The sequence below is a fragment of the Drosophila elegans genome, unplaced genomic scaffold (genome assembly GCF_018152505.1).
Source record: "Drosophila elegans isolate 14027-0461.03 unplaced genomic scaffold, ASM1815250v1 contig_208, whole genome shotgun sequence".
NCBI lineage: Eukaryota > Metazoa > Arthropoda > Insecta > Diptera > Drosophilidae > Drosophila > Drosophila elegans.
This window is the reverse complement of record NW_024545578.1, coordinates 116,662-143,158: the sequence shown is the minus strand read 5'-3', so window position 1 is coordinate 143,158 and position 26,497 is coordinate 116,662. Positions and strand designations below refer to the sequence as shown.

General features: G+C 44.8%; 3 protein-coding genes and 1 long non-coding RNA gene across 5 annotated transcripts; 1 reads left to right on the top strand and 3 right to left on the bottom strand.

Moving 5' to 3' along the window:
- Positions 1–1,019: 1,019 nt before the first annotated feature.
- On the bottom strand, positions 1,020–20,115 carry LOC108146082 (phosphatidylinositol 4-kinase beta). Of its 2 annotated transcripts, XM_017271901.2 has the most exons (12): positions 19,265–20,115; positions 10,482–11,736; positions 6,981–7,092; positions 6,326–6,593; positions 6,075–6,263; positions 3,437–5,974; positions 3,251–3,369; positions 3,057–3,194; positions 2,720–2,994; positions 2,568–2,656; positions 2,344–2,508; positions 1,020–2,282 (listed from the first exon to the last, which is right to left on the bottom strand). In XM_017271901.2, the coding sequence occupies exons 2-12, from the start codon at positions 11,516–11,518 to the stop codon at positions 2,095–2,097; spliced, it is 5,118 nt and encodes a 1,705-aa protein (XP_017127390.1). In that variant the 5' UTR covers positions 11,519–11,736; positions 19,265–20,115; the 3' UTR covers positions 1,020–2,094. The 2 variants fall into 2 exon arrangements, with proteins under 2 accessions (XP_017127390.1, XP_017127391.1); XM_017271902.2 differs by lacking the exons at positions 10,482–11,736; positions 19,265–20,115 and adding an exon at positions 7,214–7,303.
- LOC121467140 lies at positions 8,047–9,971 on the bottom strand. The gene is made up of 2 exons (XR_005977286.1): positions 9,863–9,971; positions 8,047–9,800 (listed from the first exon to the last, which is right to left on the bottom strand). It is a non-coding gene; the product is annotated as an uncharacterized LOC121467140 (long non-coding RNA).
- LOC108146083 lies at positions 16,296–17,765 on the top strand. Its single transcript, XM_017271903.2, has 2 exons — positions 16,296–17,015; positions 17,070–17,765. The coding sequence occupies exons 1-2, from the start codon at positions 16,812–16,814 to the stop codon at positions 17,205–17,207; spliced, it is 342 nt and encodes a 113-aa protein (XP_017127392.1). The 5' UTR covers positions 16,296–16,811; the 3' UTR covers positions 17,208–17,765.
- A 2,313-nt stretch (positions 20,116–22,428) lies between the features above and the next one.
- On the bottom strand, positions 22,429–26,477 carry LOC108146404 (ATP-dependent RNA helicase DDX54). Its single transcript, XM_017272405.1, has 6 exons — positions 26,427–26,477; positions 25,823–26,372; positions 25,013–25,767; positions 24,676–24,951; positions 23,698–24,611; positions 22,429–22,609 (listed from the first exon to the last, which is right to left on the bottom strand). Exons 1-5 carry the CDS (start codon positions 26,427–26,429, stop codon positions 23,712–23,714), a joined length of 2,484 nt encoding a protein of 827 aa, XP_017127894.1. The 5' UTR covers positions 26,430–26,477; the 3' UTR covers positions 22,429–22,609; positions 23,698–23,711.
- Between the last annotated feature and the right edge of the window lie 20 nt (positions 26,478–26,497).

Sequence of the window (26,497 nt, the reverse complement as noted above, 5' to 3'; positions counted from 1 at the left end):
CCAGTAAGCTGGCGTCTTATTGGTCAATGGGTGAGGGGCATTATTCTTATGGCGGCTATTTTGAATAAAACAACTGTTTTTGATGCAGTCCAAAATTACTACCTGCTACTTGCTACGGATTATGTTGGCCTGGTGTCTGAAATCCAGATATCTTTCAATTTGAGTGCGAAAGAGTTTTGCGGCGATGATTTTGTCGGAAATAGAAAGACTTGCGAATTCAACCACCAGGCGTACAGAAACCCCCAGCAGGTGTCCGCCGAGCAATTTTCCGTTTCTGCTAAAGATGGGCTCGTGCAAATTTATTTTACTGTTCCAACAACAAACGTAATTGGCTTTCGTGTTTTGTCGTGAGTGCCGTGATCGACTCGTGACACATACAAAGAAACAATGGGGTTTGCCATCTCTTTGTTGTGCTGGGTTTAGATCCAACGGTTGTTTTCCAGTAAGTATGGCGGCCATTTTGAATAAAACAACGGTTTTTGATGCGGTCCAAAATTACTACCTGCTACTTGCTACGGATTATGTTGGCCTGGTGTCTGAAACCCCAGATATCTTTCAATTTGAGTGCGAAAGAGTTTTGGGGCAATGCGTTTTGTGAGTTTTTCGACTTAAACCACCAGGCAAACAGATACCTCCAGCAAGTGTCCAACGAGCAATTTTTTCGCTTTGCTAGGGATGAGCGCGTGCAAAATTATTTCAATCCTCCAACAACAAATACAAGTGGCTTACGTGATTTTTCGTGCTTGACGTGCCAAATTCGTGACACGAACAGCAAAACAGTCAGTTTACCCCTCTCTATTATGCGCCAACTTGAAAAGCAAAAATAGCAAAATATAATCGGTTTTCAGAGTAAAAATTGATTGATCGGTATCGTTCTTTTTAGTTTTAAAAGTGTTTTTGCAGGATATATTGGGTAATATATAACCCACAAGCCAAAGTCTGTTTTGAACGGCTTAGAACCTAAAGAGGAGGACCTCATCCTTATTTTCTTATTCCACCCTAAAATGAAACCAAAAATGTGAGTGTGATCGAAAGTATAGTCTATGAGTCCGAAACGGAATTTGTTTTGGTTATGGGTCGTAGATTGGCCGTAATATTCTGAATATATTTCGTTTTCTTATATTTTGCGTATATCCATATGCTTATTTATTTTAGTCGCATTATTTAATAAATTGTATAAATATTCATTTACAATTTTTAACAAACGTAGCTAATGTTTGCGTGCATCTTAACTTTTTTAATAGTGCTGCTCATTTTATTTTACAAACTTGAAATTGTTCACTTTCAGTGCCTAGCTATTTGTTTTAGTACTTTTTCGTATGCTTTGATTTTCGTTATTTGCCGCAATAGCTTAGTATATTAAGTTAGCAAATAATTAGGATTTAATTATTGTTTAAATGGCAACTACATACAAAGTCGACCGCGGTTTAAAGTTTTCATTTATTTCTGTATGTACTCGTGGCAAATTCTTATTAAAATTATATAAAGTATGATAATTAAATGGATTTTCTTAAATATTATATTGCTGTATTGAAACTGTAAGCTGCAGCAAAGTGGCATTAGTGTTTAACTTTACACTTATCACTAAGAATTGGAATTAGATGATTTAACATGCATACCTTTGAATTGCAAAAGGGCCAAAGTATAAAATTTAGATTAGGATGAACAGAATAGCGCAGAAATCAAACAAGATCTCGTATTGTAAGCCTGGTTATTGAAAATTTGTTTAAATGTTTGTACAAGTACTAAATAATGAACTTCAAAATGGAATAACAGGCCACACTAGCGTTCTCATTCAGACAATCTTATACTACATTCAAAACATTTACACTTTTCCTTAAAAGCTAGACAACATACACATTATGCTAATTTAACAATGCAAACGCATACAACGAATGATTTAAGCTACGATAACAAATTTAGGTTTGGTACAATTTCATTCTTTTTGTTTTTTTTTTGTCGCTGATAATAACATATTTTATAATATACAATAGTTCCTTTACAAAAAAGTCAGTCCATAGTTTTGGTTACCAGCTTGGCATTTTCTATCTGCTAATTGTTATAACGCACTTAGATCCTCATAAAAAACCGTTCTCACAATATGCCATTCGTGTAGTACTGATAACCATCGTACAGTTTGGTTGACAGACTTTTCAACGAGTCCTGTACAAGCTGCTCAACTTTTCGTTCCATTTCTTGCTCGGTTAAATTCATATGAAAGCGTTTGCGGAGATTCTGTACAGTTCCGGAGCATCCATTTTTAAAGCACGGCAAATGAGCATCTGCGATAAAGGAATACATGTAATCGGGAACACTTTTTCGCCATTTTGTTTCGGAACTTACTGCTGCGCATGATTTCCACAAAGTTAATAATTCGATCCATATGCTTTCGGGCGGTCATCATCCCCACTAGCAAGAGCCTATTAAATTCACGCCAATGCTCCGAGCTGGTGCCTCCCATGACTTCCACAAATTCCGGAGTAAGCTTAAATGGAGATTGTTCAAATCCTGTAACAGCCAAATTATTATTAAGTTATGCGCTTTCCGGTGTTCAAAGGAATACATACCCAAGTTTTTGGGAGATATACTCAGAATAAATCCGAAGTCAATGTGTATAATGTGCCCATCCGAATGGAAGAGTATATTGCCATTATGCCTTAAAATAATTTTATATAAGTCAGTAAAGAAAGTGTTAACGATATAGAAATTTAAATCCTACCTGTCCTTGACTTGCAGCAAATACGAAATTAGACAGTAGGCTGCACAGCTTTGAACGAAATTCTTTTGCGCTCGGCGGAAACTCTCTGCGTTGGGTGCACCGTACTCGTCGATAAAATAATCTCTCAATGATTTGTTTGAGTTCTTCTTGATCTGGTGCAGGGAGACAGTGTTGAGGATGGGCTCAATAAGACCACTGTCATTTGAAAGGCAGACGATTTTGTAAGGGCGCACCCACAGATCTACTTTTTCTTCTTGCCAGATAATTTTAAACATCTGGAAAATTTTAGTTGAATTTAGAGTAATGCATATATTTTGCTTTATTGAAAAACTCATACCTGTAACAGTTGGGTGGCCATAAGTTCCTGTCGTAAATCATCGCCACACTTGACAATGGCAGAAAGCAGCCGCCAGTTCGATAGATGGCCATACGGCGAAGATTCGCGAATAAGCTTTTCCTTTTCGTGCCATGGTTCCTTAAAGATTCGAAATTTATATGAACGAGTTCAATACTAAAATTTAAAGTACAAACCTTTAGGGCCGCTGCCGACGGATCTTCTGGGTCGTTGCTGAATGATTTTGTGTTCTCGCAGCTTAAGTTGCTGCAGTGACGCAAGCGCACGTCTCCAATGTTGAAGACGATTGGTGGGCCTGTCAAAAATAGAGTACACCGTAAGGTTATAATGGATCACAGCATTATTTTTAAATGCCAACTTACTTTGGTCCCGTGAATCGCAAGAGTCCAGCGACATCTGTGAAATGGTGTCTCGCTCGCTCATTTTTCGCATGTTAAGGTACTGCGCCGTAATCTCATCGTCCTCCTTCGACCATACGTCATCCTCTTGGAGCTGAAGACCGCCCAGGGAAATCACGTTGCCGTAGCACGTGTGTGGACCAGAGCCAGAGTCGCCGCAACCGCCATCCACATCTGTGCCCTTCTTTCGCCGGCAGCTCGAGCCCTGCTGACTACTGCTGCAGCTGGAAGTACGGCTACAGCTCAGGTGCTGGTGCGAATTTAGGCAGGACCCTTCCAGGTGCTCTTCACTCTTTGTATGCCGCAGCGAGGGCATCATCTTGGGTATCAAGGGAGATGTGTAGATGTCAGGAATTTCGACCACTTCCACATAGATGATGTAAGGGGTCTTGTCCTTTGAGTTGAGTACAGCGGTCTTTTCCTCCGTAATTCGAACGACGTGGTGCGGAATGTCCGAGTAGAGCGGCAACCAAACTCGGGCGGGCAGGTTCTTGTTGATTAAGTTGAGGAACATCCGCAGGGCCGAGGTCTTCTCCGCTTTAGAAGGCAATGAAGTGAGTTTTTTACCCACGTTCATCAGTGCCTTCATGAACTCCTTTTGGGGCGCGGTCTTTGGAGCTCCGCAGCTGCAAAGCGTCCTCTGTCCGAGCAGTCCGTTCACTTGTCCTCGCACCGTCTCGAAGCAGGTGCAGCCGTTGTCGAAGGCGTGTCCCGAGGATAAGTCACCGAGACAAAGTTTGGCGGGAGTTGTGGGAAGCGTTTGCGTAGTGTAGGGCGGTTGCTGGTACATACGGTGAGATATGCTTAATGTGTGAGGTGAGCGGGAGTCGGCTAGCAGCACTGTGGCATCGGATTGTGAGCGGTGGTGTGTCTTCTTGGCAAAGGCCACTATCGACCTTGGCTCCCCGACGCCTGCCGTGCCAGAAGACTTGTCTTCGTTCTGAGCCTGCTTCTGCTCCTTTTTTGAGAATATTTCCTTCATGAGCGCCAGCTTAGATTTCCGGGAGCTGCTGTGCGAGTTTCCCAGGGAGTCCACCTGGTAGTTGTAGGCCTCCAGTAGCCACAGACATTTGAGTGAGAAGTCCACAGACTTGCGACAGCGAATGGTCAGATACGGATCCAGAACCTCGGCTAGTTCATCCATCTGGATGTACATGACAATCAGTTGTGGTATGTATAGATCGACCTCCTGGTCGGGAAAGCTGAAGATCTTATTGCCGATAAAGCTAAGCACTCCCGGTTCTTTCGAGTAAAAGAGGTAATGCACAGCGAAATGTATGTTGAAGACTGGCGACTCGAAGAAACGCAACAGGCCACTCTGACCTTTTTCCGGCTTTTGCAGCAAGTCCGACACCGGTGCTCGTTCACTGATGAAGTACTTAACAACACCGGGAACAGGGAGTTTTAGTTTGTGTAGCGAGTTAAATGATGAAGACTTTTCCAGTGCTCCTTCGATGACTTCACTATCTGCTCCGGGAAGGCGCAAGTTGAGCGTACGCTCCTTCACCCTTGAATCGGCAGTTGTGTCGTACAGTTGTTGAATCTTGTAGTCTGCTGTTGGAGCTTGACATTCCGTGGGCGAGACGATAGGAGTGTTGGCAGCTGAGTTCGCTGCAGCCGCTGCCGCAGCAGCCGCGGCCTTTTTGCTGGAATTCGACGTAAGCAGACTGAAAAATTCCTTCTTTTTGGAAATGTCAGTAGGCGACTTGACCTGGTCCTGTGGCGATGTACTACCACCGCTTGGCGAACTTACTAAAGGCACCGCAGTAGAGTGATCGGGCTGCTCTTTCTGCTTGGCAGCGTTCTTTTTCTCGTGGTTTTCAATAATGCTTTGGGCGGTGCGGAAGATAGCATTCTTGGTGGCCCCGAAGAAGTTCTTGAACAGAACCTGGTCGTTCTTGGTGCTCTCCGTTGGTGTGGGCGTGGCAGTTGGCGTGGGGGTTGCCAATGGCGTTGCTGGGGCCGTTGCCGCAGCACTTGGTAGGGGCAGGGATGGTGGCGATGATGCCTCGGCTGGATTCGGTAAATCCGCATCCTCTATGTGATCTTGGAAAGACTTTTTGTCGTACACCACTGGTTCAATTTCATTGGGAGCTGCGCCAAGCTCAACATTGATGGCTGCCTGGGACATGTTCATAACGCGGTACCTTGTTCGGGCATCGACGTCAGCATCCATAGTGTGCCCATCTTTGTGCGGAGCCTGGGCCAGTAGATTGCCCTGCTCCAGGGCCCGCTGCTGCTGCCGCTTCTGTTTGCGAGAAGGACGCAGGGTGCGGCAATCCAGTTCGTTGGTAGCGGCGTGTGGGGGATAGAAGCAGAGATGGTCCGGTTGCATCATAATATACTCCTCGTCGATGGACGTCGTCTCCATGAGGTCAACGCACTCCTCTGCATCGGCATCCGCATCGCCGTCCGCATCCATCTCACCCGAATCGAGCGATTCATGTGAATGGCATATGCGATTAAGGGATATTTGGTCCGACTCTGAGCCACAGATGATGCCTGCATGGAGGATTAGTGTATGAATGAGGGGTTTCTCACATAATTCTACAGGAAAGCAAAAGGCACGACTGATCGACTTCAACAACTTGCTCGCACTTACCGGAGTCATCCGACCCCAGACTAGTGAGATCTTCCCGCTTTTTGCTGCTGCCAGCGCTGCTGCAGCTGTTGTTGCTGCTGCCACCGGCGTTCCCGGTGCCGCTGACTATAGTCTCGATCATTTCCTGTCCATTGGCCGCAACCGACTCGCTGGATTTGCGCCGTACCCGCAGTGTTGGACAGGACTCCCCTGCATTGTAAAACGTAACCATAAGTAAGAGGGAATCGTCAGGCAAACTATGAGCATCTTACCGACGGCAGTGGACCTACAAGCTGCTGTCAAACAAATCGACTGCTGAAGCTTCGGCACTGTATGCTGCGTGTTTCCCCTGGCGCCCGAAGTCGGGGGCGGAGTTGCCGTCGAAGTGGCCACGGACATCAAGGCCGGCGTGGGGGGCGGGGACAGAGCTGCCGTTACACTCGCCGCGGTCGTGGCAATCTTTGAGCACATATTCGCACCGAGAATGGACGGGGAGCAGAACGTGTTCTCGTTTTCGGCATTTGGTGAAGACACTTCAACCTGAACGGGCGAAAAGTGATTTTTGAAGATCAGGTTATGGGAAGCTTTTGTCGGAGCTAAGGACAATGGCTTCAGTATTTTCTTATAGTTTAGAGCAGGTATAAGCGATAACCGAAAAGTACATACTGATTTAGGGCTAAAGTAAGTGCAAAAATGAATAACAATGCCACGCAGCGATAAAAACAAAAATAAACATCGCGTCACACACAGCCACACGGCTAGATAGAGACTTAGAAACTTTCCAGGTTTTACTGCTTTCGTTACGGGTGTGGGTATTGAATTTGCGTATGTGCATCCCCGGCCAACAAGGTTGCGGCAGTGCAGGTGAGGGCTTGGGGTCTGGGGAAGTGCCAATTGGCTTAATTAGGCATCGGTAATACTACTCACCTCCGGAATGCGTTGCAGGGCACTGTCGAGGCTGCGATTGCGGTGGTGCTGCGTGTGATTGATGCGAGTATTGGTCACCTGTGATACTGGGGGCAGCAGTATGCCCATGGATCTGTAAGAAGAACAAAAGGAGGAACTCAGATTAGAATGTCAAAAAATCAATGCATCTGTTGCGGTTCAAACACAACGTTTGAATATGCTAAAGCACTCGGGTACACACACTTTAAACTCACTCGTAGGCTACGTCGCAGTTATCATATCGCTCTGAGCGATTTGGCTGGACGATAAAATATATTCAGACAGCGCTTCCCTTCAGATTATATTAGCAACATTCACATGAAAGGAAAATACATACAAAGAACAATGCGCGTGAAACATAAAAACGCCCAAACTCAGCGAAACATATATACATAGTTAGAGGCGGCAGAGGGCCAGAAACAGTAGTTACGAGGCGAAAAGCTATGCAAGTGCTTGGCCCACAATGTCTGACTAATCGAGCAGCTTTTGGGGCCATTGTTGACAGCTGGTCGCTGGCTGAGCTCGCGGGTTTGAGCCAAAGCTCGCGGCGAGTTCGAGTCGTCGAGACGATGACGTCGTCGAAAGCTCCGGCGCACAGTGGCACAAGAAAAACAAAACTCAAATTTTCCTTGTCGGTACAAACATTTTTGAGTGATTCTTTATGCATTTTCAATAAATATGCAAGGGTGAAAATTATGTAACATTTAATAAGATCAGATTTTTTTTTAAATTCTTTTGTTTTAATTGTATACAATCGAGTCACTGGAGTTAGCAAAATAAAAAAAAAAGAATTAGTTGAATGCCGTGCCTTGCCTTGGCCATAAACAAGATATTGCGTCAAGGCAAATATAATATCACAAAAAAAAATTATAGTTTATAAATTATATTATAGAATTTATATTAGAAATGCTTTTAAAAAATAAAAACAACCTCAAAGGAAACAAACAAAACATTTAAAATAGTTAAAAATATGTTGTATTTGGTTGCCATAAAACTGGGTCTTTAAAAATTTTGAAGTCAAAATAAGAAACTTTGAAGGGTGAAAAACTAAATTTTATATGCCTTTATTAAAACACCTCATCTGGTACAAATAATGAAATTTTTGAATTGTTCCGCGGTTCATATTGCCGTTTAGGAACCTACATCAAAGGGGAACTTCTTAGCTTATGGATTTGCTAGTGCTCTGCCAACAGTCGCGCCATCTCATTTCGCATGCGGGTCGGATATCGTCGCTCCCTGGCGATGCACATCGATGACGGCCTGCCTGGCTGTGCCTGTGATTTTAAATGTCTCCGGCGATGAGATACAAACAAGGCTTGTGCACTCGACTGGTGTGCAAAGCACATTCCAGACATACCAAGCCACATTAGTTGTCGTTGTGTCAATTATTTACGCATTTGCATTAATTTTCCAAGCTTTCGCTTTCCCTCCGCCTGCGCGGGGCTTGGCTACGATTTGGGTGTTGATGAGCCTTGCCCGTTTATTATGCCCATTGACATGTCCGCACACCACGCTTTGGGATTTACGTAAATACGCTGCGAAAAAAAGCGGTTGAAGGCCACTCGCTGGGAGCTTAGTTGTTTGCCCAAACTAGAAATGCAGTCTGGACAGTGTTCACGAAACTATTCTCAATTCCAAAAGGTCGACGACTCCTACAAGCCCTCTGCTCCTGTGGATAATCAGATCGTGTGTGCGAGTACCTCGTTAAATTTGTTGACCAAGCCCGTATGTTTGCGCACCAGCTTTTTGCTTATTCATCACTGCTCGTTTTCATCAAGTGTTATCAATAGCACAGTTTTTCAGCTCTTTCTGCTTCGGCCAAGCGTTTATATTTGCCATGCAAATGTAATTGCATCTGAATCGTTGACCATCCATTCAAAAGAAAACACTTTCTAAGACTTCCGCAAAAATTTAACAGGAGGCCCAGTCAACGCACGGGCCGGTGGTATCGTTTAGACATTTGGAATTTCCGACTAATACTTTCCTACGTTTTTATTTCGTTCCTTTGAATCGCGTGGGTAGCTCTGAACGGCGGACCAAAATTTATAATTGCAAAAAATAAGTAATTGCAGGAGGACCTGAAGGAAGTAAAAAGCTAATGAAATTAAAAATTGGCGGGCAAAAGCTGCAACCGTACAATCGGCGTCACGAGAGCGAGAGCGTCGAATGTTGCCCAGTCAGTAGAAAGGGGTAAGGCCTACGCCAAGATGGCATGACATGGGGTGGGCAAGCTTAACATCCGTACTGGAACGTTTTGCCGGCGCACGCACTTCACAAAGACAGGGTGTGGCACGTCATCAGTGTACATACACAGAGCCCGGCGGCAGATAAAAGCAATAGCTTTTCAACAATGGTAAACCGGGTTTTAGTAAACGAAACTTTTCCCGATGGAAACACATGGCTTTGGGTGATAATGTTGTCAGAGCAACATTTTTTGACAATCTCAAGGCTTGTGTCTCATGATGACCAATTATCCTACTGCGCCGCATTATGTTCGACAGCAGAATTATGTACTGCAAAACATGACAAAGAAGTGAGTGCCGCACTTATTTCAGTTGCATACCATTCGATAAAGTTCTGATGAATGACCACCAAAAATGATCTTGCCTCTCACACAGATCTTAAGTACATTTCCATTGAATTACCTTTATAAAGAGAGGGAGAGAATCTATAGACTAGGCACAGACTGATTGAGCCTTTGGCGACCACTGTTCTTTTCGAATCAGCTCCCTTCTCTAGTTGATTCTGGGTTTGCCTGGTCGACAAGAACTTCCGCAAGCAAGCAAATCTGGACCGTTGCAACTGCAGTGTTACATATTCAATAATCTGCCATTGAACTGTGTGTGTGGGCATGTGTTACTTACATATGAATGTATACCGTGCATAGCTGTTGAATTGTTTATTTACCATGGAAAACGCAATAAGAGCCCGGCACACATTGCTGAGTTATTTTTACAAAATCTCCTTCTATGCGCCCCCAGTCAAGCACGTTCAGCAGGCTCTAACGAAATTCCACAAGTAAAATTCTTAGCCAGTGTATTTTTTCAAGATTATTTACATTTTCAGATTGTGTGCCGCATTCGGATTCCGACACAAAAAGCGACGCGGAGCGATCTGGTTTTATTATGCTAAAGTTCTTTTCAGAAACCGCTGTTCAATGTACTGGATCACAACAGGAGATGGATCACAAGCCGGACAGTGTTGCCCAACATGTTTAACATTTTGACGCCCTTGTGGGGGCTTCAGTTGCCTGGAGTGGCGATCCTTTGTCCCTTTGTGGGACCAGCAGGAGTCGGACTATTTGCCAGGCACCGTCTTAAGTTTGCGTGTGCGGAACCGCGACGTTGGTTTTCGGCTTAGCATTGCAGCCCCAAACTACTTAGTACGTCGATACACAGGCCCAAAATAATGTGGAAAAACAAGTGGAGTCGAAACCCTTTCTTCTCGCCCCTTAAGCATCATAAGGAAAAAAACTGGACTTACCTGAAATCCAAACTCAAGTTTCTTTGGTGCGTAGAAATACGTTTTGGGGTATTCGCAACAGTTCCCGGGTTGGCAGCTAACACTCCTTCGCCCGACTGCGTCACACTGAGATTTGACCTTCCGTGCACCGAGGGCATGGAGCAATGGTTCAAGACGCGGCTCAGGCTGAGTCGGGGCTTGGAGTAGCGTGAGTGTTTGGGCGTACTGGCCGCGGAGCAAGCTCCCGGCTGCACCGTGGCCGATGGCATTTGCCCGCCAATGGGCAGGGTAACTGGCCTCGCGGCTATTAGAAAAGCGGGTATGGTATTTCCGTTTCCGTTGCCCAGGTCTGAGCCCAGCGAAGACAAAGTGGTTGTGGAGGTCGAGTGCGGCTCACAGGTAATGGCCAGCGACGACTGGCTGTGCTGACTCAAGCTGGGACTGGGATGTCTGACTGAGGCAGATGCCGATGCTGAGGCAGATGTGCTTTCCGCCACAGTGGGACTGTGCACCACCGTGCTGTTGCTGTGTTCGCTGGAGCTACTGGTGCTGGTGCAGGCGGCATTCGAATGCTCGGAGAGGTCATCTTCGTCCGTTGTCGTAACTGGCAGCGGGCTATTCCAGGTGTCAGCCGTTTCCAGGTTTGCATTGTCGCCAAATGCTGTGGCAGAACCCACGGCTCTAACGGTCTTTCCGTTCATGTTTAAGTCGGACAAGGTTTCCGCACTGGTCAGTCGTATCGTAGCGGGCAGACAGACGTGGTCCACCATGTCGACTCCGGCTGCCGCTGTCGGCGCAGAACCGGACTTGCCGTCTGACCTGTCCTCCGCGACAACCACGGCGGGGGAAAGCAGCTTGTTGGCGGTTTCGATCTCGCGTATGTGCCGCAGGTACTGGTAGCCACTGTTCTGGGCCACTGGCTTTTTCTTGGCCACGCCGCCGCCGACGCTGGATATGCTGAGGAGACCTCCGCCATGGTTCTGTTTGGTCTCTCCGGAAGCAGTGCCGTTGGCAGCGCTGCTCTTTTTACCCTTAAATGCTGATATGACGGAGTTCATTTCGCTTTCGGTGCGGGGAGCGATGTAGAAAGGGTTTTAACTTTTGGCTTCTCTCGGTTATTGAGACGACTTAATTGGCTGTATACGCAGTTCTTTGTGGCACAACCTTGGAATATTTTTCGTGTTCCATTGCTCGGCTATGGACTCTCATGTGAAGTGTTTAGTTTAGAGTCATTTGTCCGATTCTCGGCTATAGTCAGAGTTTGCCTTTGCACGCTCTGAAAAGATAAACAGAAATTGGTGTCAATTAGTAATTTTCGATCAATTGAAGACCCTCGCATTGCGTATTCCTTGTCCGCACATAGGCAACCACACTGCAATTTTCTATAACTAAACTAAATTGATGTAGTTCGACTTATGTATCTATGCGTAGATTTGCCTTTCACAATAAAATTCCCCGTTCCCTCCGGAGCTATTGGCCCGACACCTGAGCCCATTAAAACAGGCTGAGAATAACGTGACCTTGGCGGTCCTTCTCTAAATACAAACTTGTGTCGGCGACAGCAAGCTAAATTGTATATTTATCAGAATACCTACTCTGACTACGCGTATATGTACTTACATTCTTATTTTTGCGTCTCATAAGCAGCAAGAAATAAAAATAAATGCATGATCAATTTAAATATAAATAACACTCATGTCTTTAGCAAGAGAGCATAAACGATGATTAAAAAGCCAGATACAGCGGCTTTGGCTTTTTCAGAGTGTAGACTAGTAATAGTTGTGCACTGCCTTGACCCATTTAGTCAGTGTGAGACTAATAAACCATGAGACATTCTCTTTGTCCCAAAGTGACAAATGGAACGTAAAAACAGTTCAGTACAGTACAGACCGCTGCCATCCTCCTTCTTCTCTTAATCAGAATACATCCTCGTCAAACATTTCTCATCCCGCCATCGTTCTCCGCGGAGGTTCAGCTTTCATTAAGACATTAAAATTTCATGATTTTGTGACCTGACCCCAATCTGCAATGGGCTAACCAGCCAACAATTCGGACTGGCTTTAACTGTGATTCATATGGGAAGAAATATACATTTATTATCTATGACACATCGACTAAGGTGATAGGGCGGTTTCAGAATTCATTATCTGATTGACCATTTTCGGTAGCCAAAGATGCTCAACACATTGTAATAAGAACAAAATTTATTAATTAAGAAAGCAAAAATTAACTGTAGCGTAACCCGTTGGCCGGTTTGTTCGCCATCTTTGAAAACAGTTTTGGTAAAATTTCTCTTGGGAGTAGGCCCCTGCTCTAATGTTTGTACCGCTTTTTCCAATCGTGCGTCCTTAAAACAACAAACACTCCTATTTGGATGGATCTTCTAGTTCAACGATAGCCATTCGGGGCAAGGCGGACCACCAGGCACAAAAATGCTTGGGTGGTGTAATAATCTAAGTTGTATAACTTTGGCGTCAGAAACAAAGCGAAGAAGCCAGAGACAAGAATGCGAACGACACTAAAAATATATCAATGGATTTTATGAGCAAGAATTTAAAGTTTTACTGATATTTTTTGCCCAATATGAATCGCATCCACTGACTGCTTAATTCTGCGCTGACTTTTAAGGAGGGAAGAATGCTTGGAGACCGTGTAAGAGGACTCCACTTGATACTGGGCGAAAAAATTTTATAATGCTAGCAGCCTTGAAATTACGAAATTATCGGCTCAGGGGTTAAAATGCAAAAGTGCTTTTGCTAGTTTTTTTTAGCGATCTTTTCTTCGCCACAGATTGTTGGATGTCAAGTGGAATCCGACCAACATACCATTTCAACTGGAAACTGGTTTTACACTTGCTTTGATTTCTTTAGGTGCCTCTGCAAAATCCTTCAATTGTTTTGGTCTGTGTCCGCTTTCGTCGGTCGGCCACGTTCCGCTGAACTGTCATAAAGAGGCATCCATGCTAACTGAGCATTCCAGTTGACACCTTAGATTCACGGTCGTCTGAGAGCATTGGGACTTTAACGAGCAGTTTTATCTCGAGCGCAAGTCAGTCACAAAAGAAAACAGTATCGGAATGTGCTTTTTTGAAGCTGAAAGCTGTGGAATCAGTTGTATTACAAGTTAAAAAACAATTAACTACGAGAAACAAAAGAGCTTAAATGTACGTAAAGTTTTATAGATTTTATAAGTTTTAAATTTATGAAACATTTATTTATTTATTTATACAATGCTAACTAATAGTTAAAACTAGGAGCTAACAAAAATTGTGGTTAGAGCTATAGCTGCAAGAGGCCTTCAGCTCTGAGGGTGGTTTAGTATTTTATTCTATGAAACATTATGAAACATTAAAATATCCTTTTGATATTAATTTGGCTCGACATAAACATCATGAAAGCTAGAGCCACAGGTCCCAATTTTGGTCTAAGTCATAGTTTCTGTTAATAGTTTAAAGTCCCATCCCAAAATTATATTTCTCTTTTGGCCACGCCTAAGTGTGTCAACCATGGTCGGCAATCAATCAGAGCTCGTATATCTACACAAGACTACGGCAAACGATTTTTTTTGCCACCAAACCTCCACAATTCAGCGGCAACGACAACATTTGAAGCAATAGTTCGAATTTTAATTCTACATAGGATTCCCTTTGGTGACCAAAGAAAATGCAGTGCAGTGACTGGACAATTAAGTCGACGGTTTGGTAAGCACGCCGTAAAAACATAACAGGTATAAGACTAGAATATTATTTTGGGCCACTTCACAAGCAAAAGTATTTAAAATTCCTGTGGGGAAACAAGCCAATGGAGCCGAGAGACAGTTCAACCCATTTCTCTGAACAGTAATGCATCAGGTGGCAGCGTCATCAGTGGCTTGAGCCACGAGATGAAAGCTCTCAAAGAAGATACCTGTTTCCTAGCCGTGCCGTTCGACTACACACGGTTATCAACAAAAATATGCAGTACTGTGCTCGGTTTCCCCAGCTGTTTCCCAGCGATTCCGTGCAACGACTCCGATTTTGGCTGCAGCGCAGCAAAGCCCAGCAGCTGTGGCTTGCGAAAGCACCTTGAATCAGCTCCTCGGCACACAGCTGTGCTGGCTCCAGCGTTTTGTCAGCTTTGCAATCTGCACCGTGTTTGGTTGACAAATGCAAAGAGCACGCGGCTTCATATCTGAGAGCTGTCAACGAACTTACGGGTAACGAAAGACCTTTCAGTGCTAACCATTTTGCGCTTAACTATCAGCAAAAATTTCAATTGCTGCACTTGCTTCATAGTCTCAGATCGTTTAATTGGTTGTTCGCATTCTCAGCATTATTCAGCTGAGAAGCAGAATTTATGGCGGGTATTTTTGCAATATCATGCTTCACGTCTTGTCTCCTCCACGAATCCTTTTATTAATTAAAGCGCGATGGACTAGATCATCAGGTGCAGCATTCCAAATCCCTCCTTGTTTTTGGCGAAAGAAAGCCTTGAAGTTGTTCCGCCAGTTTGGCCTCAGTATGCAAGTTGGACAAGTTTCAAGTTCATAGAAAACCTGGTTTGAATTTGTGCATTTATTTTAATAGAGAGCTTCCCCTTTCCCTTCTTATTCCAGAGATCCACCTCTCTGAAACTGCAGTAGTCGTCACTGGGAACCGAACCGCAGCAGAGGCAGCTTCAGCCGCTACGGATCTGACGCTCGGTCGCAAGAGCGAATCTAGAGTTTCACATTCCGTTTCTGTGCGGTTAATAAACCGCAAACTGTTTCGAGATACATCGCAGTTAGACGTAGATATATACGCAGTTAGAGGCAGATACTTTTGCTACTGCTCAAAACGACTCCCTCTGAGCGATATTAGCGACGTGCCAGCTTTTTTTAGCGCTGCTATCAAGGTCATCTCAATCTGAGTAGCAAGACAGTACACACACAAGTTGAATAACTTTTTAAAAATAAAATACGATCAATGGCGCGGTAGAACAAAAATCGAAATTAAATCGGACCGGTCAAGACACGAAATCACGGTGAGCTTGAGTAAATGCTTTTACTCCCTCGACAATGACAAAAATAAATGGATTTGGCTGAACCTTATTAGCCAGATCAACGGCCCTCGAAAAAGATCGCTGAAGATCGAACTCGAACGCTCGAAAAAACTGAAGCGAAGCGGCAGTTCCGTGCTACCTGCAGATTTAAGCCCCAACTTGTATCCATTATAATTCATCTATCCCTTACTAATCTCCGACAGCAGCAATATCAGCTGCAGCGAGGGTTTACAAACAACACGAATCCATTATGAGCGGCATTGTCACACAACATTAATTTTCCGTTGCAGGCACAATCGGAAGAAATGAAAGAGGGAAAGCCTAATGGCAGTTTCTCATCTTCGACTGGGGGAAAGTTTGGTTACACAACGACTGGGTGGGTTAGGGGGCGGATTAAAGCAGGGCTCACTCACATCGCCCGTTGCATCGTTTCACTCGATTCCACATCAATCCCTTGCGTAGATATTTCTCTTTAAAATTTAACCAGTTGAAAATTGAGAGTAATTAATGCTGATATAAACTTTACCTTTAAACTTTTACGATCAACGAAAGTTCTGCATCCAGCGAAAGTGATTTCCCATAATAATATAATTAAAATAATCTCCAACCCAGCGATTCGCTTGCTCGTTGACTGGGAGAGGTGCGTAAGCACCAACAACCTGCACTTAATTGCGTCAGTGAAGAAAACTTTAACTTCCAAATTGGAAAAAGAAGTGCTGACGATGGAGAGTTCTAAGCCTAAAATTTATCACATCTGACTACACTTCCACAATTGTACGGGTTTGAACATTTAAATATCAACTTATATTAGGCACAGAATGCGTGCACACACACTGCACGGACTTTGATCGGACGGATGCACAAAGTACCTTATCAGAGGTTCTCAAAAGCAGATCCCATTCAGTCGGGCATGAATAATGATCGTTGGTGGCGAGGGCGAGACACAGAAACAGCGGAGATGGGAGCAGTTGCGCCTCGGACTTTAAAAAGAAAAATCGTGATGAATTTGTGGGCGTCGTGAGTAGATAGTGTGTCTATATAGGGGCGCAGACATTTGTGTTTCAATGTGGGCTACCGATGAGACGGTTAATTTAGTTCGGTTGACTCTGTTTGTGGGTCGCCTCTTATTTTAACGAGGCACTGCATCAGGAAATATGAATTCGCTTTGTCAAATCCAAGCAACCTTGAGTTTTCCACTCAACTCCCTCTACCAACCAGCACTCCCCACATCGGTCATGACAGCGCAACTGGGCTTTCTAGTTTTAATAATACTGTGCGACTGGGTCAAGAAGCCGATCCTTCAGTTAATCCAAAAGTTGCTGGTCCACGCACTATGGTGCGCTCCGGGCCGAAAGTGATCCGGGCCGCCGAAGTTGTAGACCATCCCGCTCTGATCGCTCCTCTTCCCTACCTCAACTTCCTCCGCTTCTTAAAGCGAAAAGTCTTTCGCAGCTACGATCTGCCCAGCTTACTCCAGGTGGGCGTAGTCCAATGGAACGCGATGAGCGATGCCAAGAAGAAGTTGTTCGAGCCAGAAGTAAGGGCATTCAACCAAACCATTCATTAGGCTTATCTTTCTCTCGTCCCGCAGCGCATCTTAGCCCGTGTGGCTCGCAGGCAAAGGAGGCAAAGGCGTCGCCGATTGCTACGCCGTAGTCAGCATGGTCAGAAAGGACGAGCTATAGTGCGACGGCCCATCTATGACCAACGTCCTTCGCCGCGACGTTGAAAACGCAAGTAGTTATTAGTGGGGCTATTGCGCCTTGCATCTGAGCACCTGGAAGTTGTTCCGTTCGTTCACCTGAAACTTTCAGAATCTACGACTGGCCAAACAACTTTTTCTTGTTTTCCAGCACACATTTTTCTCTTTCCTTTTCCAGTGGTTGACTGACCCAGTGCCGGCGACTGGCTATACAAGTAATTAGCTGGGGAGGTCTACCAAGAATCCTAATTAACATCTGGCGGCCCATGTCAAACAGCATGTTGCAGCAGAAGCACACTATTATTGTCTTTCGACTTTAAAACTCACAGTCGCGTGGACTGCTGTGAATGAGGATATTCAAACAAAAACAAGTACTTTCACTTTTTACACTGCCTTTGGAGTGTTTCGCATTTCTCTTGGGGAAGAGGAGCAAACCGAAGAAAAAGTCGAGGAAGTACTTCCGGTTGAACCCGAACCTCGTTCGAATGCAAAACCTTTTCGATTTGCTACTTCTGGCACGCTTGGAGAATTTTGTAATCTGAGAAACAAAGCTGTTAAATATATATTTTCACAAAAACAATGAAATTTAACTTGATTTTGCATTAATTACGTCACCTTCGAACCAAAACAATGATCAGTTAGCTGCTAATCTGAGATTTCGCAAGAGCTTTTAAAGTGGCGAACTTACTTTGTCTGCACCAAAGCGATGCGGCTGAACAGAATCTTGTCGGATAAGCTTAAAAATGTTAATATAAAAACAGCACCAGTGATAAGCTGAGATAAGTATCTGATGCCACGAGAAAGTGCCGACAGCGATGCAGATAGTGAAAAGACTGCCTTATCGGAGACTGTTTTTCCACAACAAGTCACTTTCTGTTTGTCAATATATTATTTATCAATTTTAATTTCCGCTCACTACACAAGCAAAAGAGCTACGTAACCAAGTGGAGAAACAAAAATAGCGTCATTAAATGCCTTGCTTCAGCCTCAACTAGTTTTCAGCTTGGCTTTGCGCCGACGAACCAGAAGCTGCACAGTGTTTGCCTCGATTTGTGATCGGAAACCTATCCAAACTGGTTGCCTTCTGCTCTGAAACGATTTCCCGTTTCGGATGCTTGTCGTGGTCGTGGATAACTACCTCAACTATTTGGCAAGCGTCTGCCGTTGCAACCTGCAGTTGGCATGCGGCAGGTAGACTGATAGCGGCGGTTGCAGAGCTTATGTCACAGTTATCGACACTCGAAAGAGTAATTACACTTTAATTGCCTGTCCGGCTGGCTGCTTTCCTCGGTCCTCTTGCTCTGGTTACCGGTTACAACAGGCGCTCCGTAAAACCGCTCCCATGGAAAGCCATTCAGTCTGGACAAGAAGTTATCTTTGGTGCCTGGAGAAATTCTTCGCAATGCCGAGTCGAAACGAAAACGAACGCACTTCGGAGAGCCCCGAATCGATGTTAAGCGCGGCTTACGGGAGCGGTACAGGGGCAGAACAACGGGCTCCACTGTCTGGCACACTCTTTGTTTCTGTTTGTTCCGGAGCTTGTTTACACTTTGGCATTCGCACTGGGTCTCTGCGTGGGCACTTACTGGCATTTGTTTTGCCCGCTATTCTGCGGAGGGTTCAACGACACAAGTACATTCGAGGCTCCAGCTGCCTTGGATTGAATCCAGCTTAGTTTCGCAATCTAGCTGCTCTAGGAGCTAATCGATGGGATTTGTGTAAACATCACCCGCTCAAAAGGACGCTGCAAAGTCAATGAACTGGTGAAAAAGGCCAGAGATGAAAAGACTTTCGCCTTAAAATGTAAAATGCACGGAAGTGCTTCTAGAGATATACCCCAAGAACAAAATTAAACCGTGGGTAGTCGGACGCTTGTCTAAATGTCAGACATCCATGTCTGGCACGACTTTATTGGCAATGCGTCCGCATTTTTCTGTGCGCACCAAGTCGGATTGGAAGAGTGCTCATGGCGGGCGAAAGCAAGCCCGTGTCTGGGAGCACAGTAAACTAACCACAAAGGAAAGATTTGAATGGTGATAAATGACTTATCACGCGCGTTTGTAGTTCTGAGGATAAATACTCACAGTATATTTTTTTTCAGTCGGCGAGGCGAAAGACCGATGTAATCCACTGGGTACTGGGTATCGAAGTCTCGATGACAATTAGCGAAGATAAGTAGGGTCAGCCACTTTCACTGCTCTGCGCGTTGGAAATCACAAACAGCGGCCGACACTGTGGCAAGTGGAAATGCTACCTATTATTGCTCACTTGCTGAGTCTACACACTCTCGGTTTGCTTTGCAGTTTTGTTTGGTGGTGCGGGGTGCGGCGTACGGCGTACATGGTCCCAGTTATGCCTAGCCATAAACAATTGAATTTTGTAGTTGCACAAGCACCAACACAACTATAGCCACCACTACTCACAGACGCGACTTGCAAAATCTCGTTTGGTTCTCCGCTTGTGTGCGTGCGCGTATGTGGTTGCGAGCAACTCTGGCTAAGTGTGCGTGCGAAAATTGACTCGCCGAGAAATCACAATTCGACGACACTTGTTTCAATATTTTAGCAGCATACTGCTTGATTCCTCGCCGATCTCGGGTGCCTCTTAAATATAAATATGCTGTACATCGACTTTAACTGGCGCACGGGCTCTCCGCTCGCTTTTATTTGACCGAGGGGCGAGACACAGACACGACATCAGACTCACAAACACATGAAGGAAAAGGAACAAAAAGACGCGGACGCGCCCTTGCAGTGTGTATACACATACAATCTACGGGAACACAGGGCCTGCTTCACTGGCGGTGATTACGGACTTGTTTTGCACCCTCGCGGCACTGGCAAGAACGCGAAAATGGAAAATTCGGGTTTTCCTCTCCTGTTTTCTTTGTATACACTACACAAACAAATTACGCGAAGTTCAGACGTCCGCACGTCCAACGCAATCGTATTTTTTTTCGAATGCTATTAGTGTGGCCAACGCAACCAGGCTTTTTTCAAATGGAATTAATGTGACCAAAGTTAAGCCTTTTTCTTTTAAATTTAATGTCATATGGAGCACCCGTTTTCCCAACTGTTAAATATTGATTGCATTAAGGCATATGTTAAGATGTTTAACAGAGAGTGTGCAAGAAATGGAGTGAAGTGCGCAAGAACTTGAGTGAAATGAGCAAGAACTTGAGTGGAGTACAAGAACTGGGAGTCAAAAGTTAACAGTTAAAAGTAGCAAGAAAACATCGGCTTCTTCGATGTTTCCGTCCTAACGCGTTCGGCATCGAGAGACTCTGTGGTCACACTGTCCAACGTTTTTTTCAGTTCTTTATTTTTAAATAACTAGTATTTATTTAGTTAATTATATTTGTTGCCGGTATTATAAATAAATACTTTTTGATCTGAATCAAAATTGTAATTTCTTTTTGATTTTAATAAATTCATATTGTTGTCGGTGATCAAGACAGCGACCTTTTCAGTCCCTTATTCAAAATTTGTTAAGTTAAGTACTAATTTATTGGTTAAGTAGCTAGTAGTAATTAGTAAGCTAAAAGATATATAAATATACAAAAATTTTAATAATAAATAAATAAATGGTGTGTAAATAAAATGTCATTAATATATTATTGAGGAGCTTTTGGAGAGGGACTGGGTGGCGAAGTGTTTTACAAGTTTGCCGGCCGAATATATACATTTCCAATTCCAATTGTAAGCAACTTCAGACCCTGTGTCGCATCCAGAGGACGTCATAAATTGAATAATGCGTTTTTAAGTGACGCTTAGACGCATTCTTCAGTAAATTGTGCAATTGTCTGAGCGGTCCGAATTAGACAGCACAAACATACACGACAGCAGACCCAGTTCTTCAGCAGCACACAAGCCCCAAGATTGAAATCTCGAGGCGTCGATTAGACCCCGGGCTCTGCGTGAGTTCAACGATCTCTAAATTGGTCGCTGCTAGTTACAAGTTTGTAAATTGAGCTGCATGCCGATGCAATTGGACCACTCTCCTCCAGCGTCCGCCATATTTATTTGATTGACTTTTATATCATGTATACGCAAAGTTCTAAGCGTGCTACTCAACCCCAAGCGGAAACTAGCTTTTAACGTACTTACCAATATAATTTCGATCTGTATCTATATCTGGTTATTTGTATGACCAGTATGCTTATTGTAGAAGTTTACCGTACTGTTTAATAAATTGTATTACTATTTTCAAAGTGTGATTTGTGGATGCTGCTTTCATATTTCTCATAAATTTAAATACGAAAACACAAGAATGAATGACAGCAAAGTCGGGGGAAAAATCAAAAGCTAGCTTAAACACAATCAGTATAATTTTTATTTAATGGCATTTCTTATGACTAAGACATACGTACCTAAACAGATTTTCTGCATTCACATGAATCGCTCGATAATAAAGCGGATCAAAACTCAATGTGCCGTGTAAAAATTTCAATGGAGCACTCAGATGAACAGAGATGATCGGGAAGTATTTCACACATTCCAAGCGGTTTCGCGGCTAACAAATGATTTTAAATTGTAAACATGTGCACCAATGAATCTATAAACCCGCATCTATGACAGGTCAAGATTGGATGTCGGATGCTGGCACCAGCAGCGCGTTTCAAGTGGCTGCAAAGCGGTAAAGACTTTCCCCTTTGAGTCAACGAATCGCATTTGAAACGATTCAAAAAACGTCTGCCAAGTCTCTCACGCAGAGCTGATTTTCCGGGTACAGTTCAGTAACTGCGTTGTTATAGCGCACTCCAGGAAACAGATTTTGCGGTCGACCCCGGAAATGGTGCCTAACAAAAAGTTGGAACCATCTCGGGACACATGTGTGGGAACGGAGCCTGAGTCTATTTTGGACACCCTTCGAACTGCGAAAATGAAGAGGCAGAAGAAGTTAAGCGTATGGGAGTTCCTCCCCACGCACATTTGACATGCACCACATTCGGTTCGCTCAGCAACAGAAAAGACAGCGGCAAAATGCACTGCAGACCATCGCCAGAACCAAAACTTGTACAGGGGGAATCCCACGGCCATAGATGGAGACCATATGCGCTGACAAAGTATTTTTGGAACACTCAATCTTATCGTGAGGAGGGGGGCTTCCCAGCTCCGTTCCAATTTAACTTTGTCCACTTTGGCATTAAAATTTGTTTATGACATACCTTCTCCACTTATGGTGTCTTTCCCAAACTCGACGGTACTTTAATATCGCCACCCCAAGCCTTATTTAAAAGACGTCGCACTTCACACATATCGTCGTGTATTTTTATAAAAACACTTTTCGAATCCAAAGGGCTGTGGGGGACTGTCGAGCGCCACGGGTGCGATGCAGCAGCTACTGCTGAACAAACATATTGAGTGTCTCATTCGGGGGAGGCGATTAGTCTTCAATCTCGCATCATGGGGCGGAACAGCCAAATACCTCTGTCGATGAGAAAGAAAAAATCAGTTTCGACACCTTAAACAAAGTAAACAAACGTGGATTTTGTGTACGGCAAACCCTAAGTCGGCATAAGTCACCGCCTGAGTGATCATAAGCGGAGTATTTCAGTAGATCTGGATGTCATTAAATTCTAATAACACCCAATTACGTGACTATCTGCGGCCAACAGCAACAATGCGTTGCCGCCACGATGGTGCTGAGCCACACACAACAGTTTGAAGATCTTTTATAACTTTGAAATAGATGGATTAACAAAGGCAGTTGCTCGTATTTTTGGGTGTGCGCACGCAACTGAACGAGGGTCGGTTCCCGGGGTGCAGTGTTTGGTTAGAGCACGCACAGGATGTGCGTGTCATCGGGCGTGGGCGCGCCCGAAGCAGAGTCCGGCCGTACCTTCGTCGAAAAGCCTGCACGTGGTAAACACACCCCGTGAAACATCCCGCGGCACGCACATGGTCAGACTTACTGTTTCAAGTCCAATTTGGGTCATGTTCTAAAAAGGGATTCGGCAGATGGCAATGGGGGATGATTATGGCTATTCAATTTCACTTGAGTTTACCCTGGGTACTCGACTTCTGATAAATTATCAAGGGAGGACACGAGATTGCTTTAGGGCTTTCAAACACTCATTTCCTGCCTTTAAAGAGTCAAAATCGACAAACCCACCAAGCCTATGACTTAGTCTTTCAAATAGGCAATCAACCGATCGAAACTAAAAGGAAGGGAAAAAACAGGCTAATGCCTTCAAATGACAGACAAGGGATCGGATCGGCATTCGGACTAAAAAATGACTCTAGTCTAAAACTATCTGTACAATTTGTTTACACAGTTTATAGCCACTCTCTACCTCTAGCTCTACCTACTCCGATAAACATGACTTTTTTGGCTTGGCACGTAACAGTCTTGCCCTTGAGTGCCATGGTATTAGTAAAGTTCGTCGTGCCGAGCAGTTTCTGCGTTGTTTCCTTACTTTTCGCATTTACTAGGCTGAAGGCGCATTTTATTTAACCGCTTCCCTAATTATGGCACCACCAATAAGAATCGCCCAGGCGTTGTGCCACTCACTTACCTTTGTTGAAACTCCTACTTTCTTTTCCTGGAACCATTAGTTGATTGGGCTTTCGGACGCTGTCCTTTTCGCATGCTACGCTTGCGGTTCTCATTCTTTCGCTCCGCATTGTCCTCGTTGCGCTTCTTAATGAACTCCAGTCGCATGCGTGACTTGACAATCTGTTCGGGGCGTCGCATCTCCTTGTCGTTTCCGCTGAGACGCTTCTTCAGTTCAAGCTTCACGTTGTGCCGAGCATGTCGGCTGACTGGATATCGCTGGGCATGGCTCAGAGGCTTAGCGTTTTCGTCATCGCTTCCTGCGTTTTCACGCTGCAGCTGGTCCTCGATCTTCGACTTCTCCTTCCATTCGGTGTAGCGACCCGTTTTAAAGGAAGCTGGAATCCATGCACCGGACTCGGTTCGAATTTTGTTGGCACGAGGATCTTGAACTGAGACCATTTTTTTCTTAATGCGGTCCCACTTCTTGAGTCCAGGCTTATGCTTAACCTCCTGGGATGAGTTGCGGTCCGACACAGAAAACTCTGCATTCTGGGCCTGTCGCTCAAACGTGTTGATGGCCAGGCCATCCTCCGTGTGCTTGTCTGCCGACTGGTAAGGAACATAGTGCTCGTCGTCCTTGCTGTTTATCTTGCGCTTCTTTTTCTTTGGCTTGTCCTTGTACAAAGCGTCCATGTTTTGGAGTCTTTTGGGTGCAACGACTTTGTTAAATGTACTGCTGATGGCTTCTTCGTCGGCGGTTAGCATTCTGGCTGAACTTGGTCTTTGCGTCTCGGCCTGTTTTCTCGCCTCGTCGATGTCCTCGTCTGCGCGCTGTTGCCTAAACTTTTGAATCACATCCGCGTGCTGGGAACGTTTTTCTTTCATTACGACAAATTGCTTAGACTTTTGCGTGGTGTTAAGTTCAAAAACGGTCTGAAATGTCCAAAAAAGATTACAAAAATTTCTCGCTGTCTTAAAATGTATCTGGTCAACTTACACCACCTGATCGGTAACTGCGCATTTTAACCAGTATTTCGTGCTTCTCCTCCTGCAACTTGCGTTCTGCGGCAGCCACCTTTGACTGCGACTCGTCTGATTGGCCATTAACTTCAGCAGCCTGGGCGAGAACGGGCGCAGCTGTGAAGAAATCCTCCAAAGGCTTTAGCGCGTAGAACTTGATTTTCTTTACGCGCGCATTGGCATCTGTTGAAGCCACTGGTCTGGAACTTAAGTATTTCTTGTAAGCGTTTTCGCTGGTGCGCAGTACTCCGGCCTGCAATAATTAAATTGTAGAAAGCAACAGAAATAGATAGTAAATTAAAGATTAAACTTACAATGTGGTGGCTCTTCTTGATATCGGTCACTGTTAGGTGCTCTTCTTCCAGCAAATCTTGCGGAATGGTCCCAATTGCCGAACTGTCGTTGATATTAAAGGGTCTGTTCAAGAACAAGTGAAGATCCAATAGATGGGCCGTGTCGTCGGTGGAAAAAATCGAGTATGCAGTACCTGTGCGACCAGCTCGAGCACAACGTCCAACCCGGTGCACAAACAATTTTGGTTTACCCGGAAAGTGTAGGTTCACTACAAAGTCTAAGCTGGGTATGTCGATTCCGCGTGCCGCCACGTCCGTTACAATTAGCACGGAAACCTTCTTGTTTACAAACTTGGCTGTGTTAATTTTGCGAGCAGCGGGGTCTAAACTAGAGTAGACCGAGGTATTGGAAATTCCAGCCTCAGTGAGGATGTAAGAAATAAGCTCCACATGATGCTGCGTTCCGGCAAACACCACGGTCTGCGATACCATTGGGATTACGTATTTCAAGAGAACGACGAGAGCTGTGTATCGGTCGTCCGGCCGGCAATAGAGAAACTTTAGAGCCAGTGCATCTGGGAGCTTGGACTCAACGTCCAACCGAATAAGAACAGGGTCGTTAAGTCCTGCGCGCGCGAAGTCTACCAACAGCTTGGGCAGCGTGGCCGAAAACATGACCATCTGCCGGGAGGACGGCAATCTGTGCAGCGTTTCGTTTAACTGCTCACCAAAGCCCATCTCGAACAGTCGATCAGCTTCATCAAATACGACATACTCTGTGAAATCGACAGCATTAGTCCCTGCTTTAATGTCGTTGAATGGTTACATTACCTATCGAATTCAGCTTTAAGTCCATTTCTACGCACAAATGTAGGAAACGACCCGGCGTGGCTACAATGACGTCGGGGCATGTGTGTATAGCCGAGAACTGCGAGTCCATGGAGTCACCACCTAGCACCAAAATCGTCTTAAGCTCCATAAAGCGTCCCAGCTCCTTGACGAACTTGTACGTCTGTACCGCCAGCTCACGCGTGGGCGACAAGATCAGGGCACGGGCGCCCTTAGTGGGCTCCCGCAGCTGCAGCTTTTCAAATAGCGGAATCAAGAAGCAAGCCGTCTTGCCAGAGCCAGTCTTGGCCATGGCTACCACATCGCGCCCCTCCAGGATCAAGGGAATAGTCTTCCGCTGGATGGGAGTCGGTACCTTGTAACCGCGCTTGGTGATCCCTTTTATCAAATCGAACCCCAAACCCATTGACTGGAATCCTCCGCTCTTTTTGGACTTGGGCTTACTTTTGAGGATGTCGTCGCCTTGTCCGCCGGTGCCGCAATCTTTGTCCACCGACGGGAACCCTGGTATTTCATCGGCTTGCTTTTTTCGCTGCCAATTTGTATAAATGTTTTTAATTATTCAATATAAATGTATATTTCTTACCATTTTATAAATGTTGTTTTGGCGGAACACGTGTGCAGTGCAACCGCGGCATCAAACAAGAAAAATCTCAA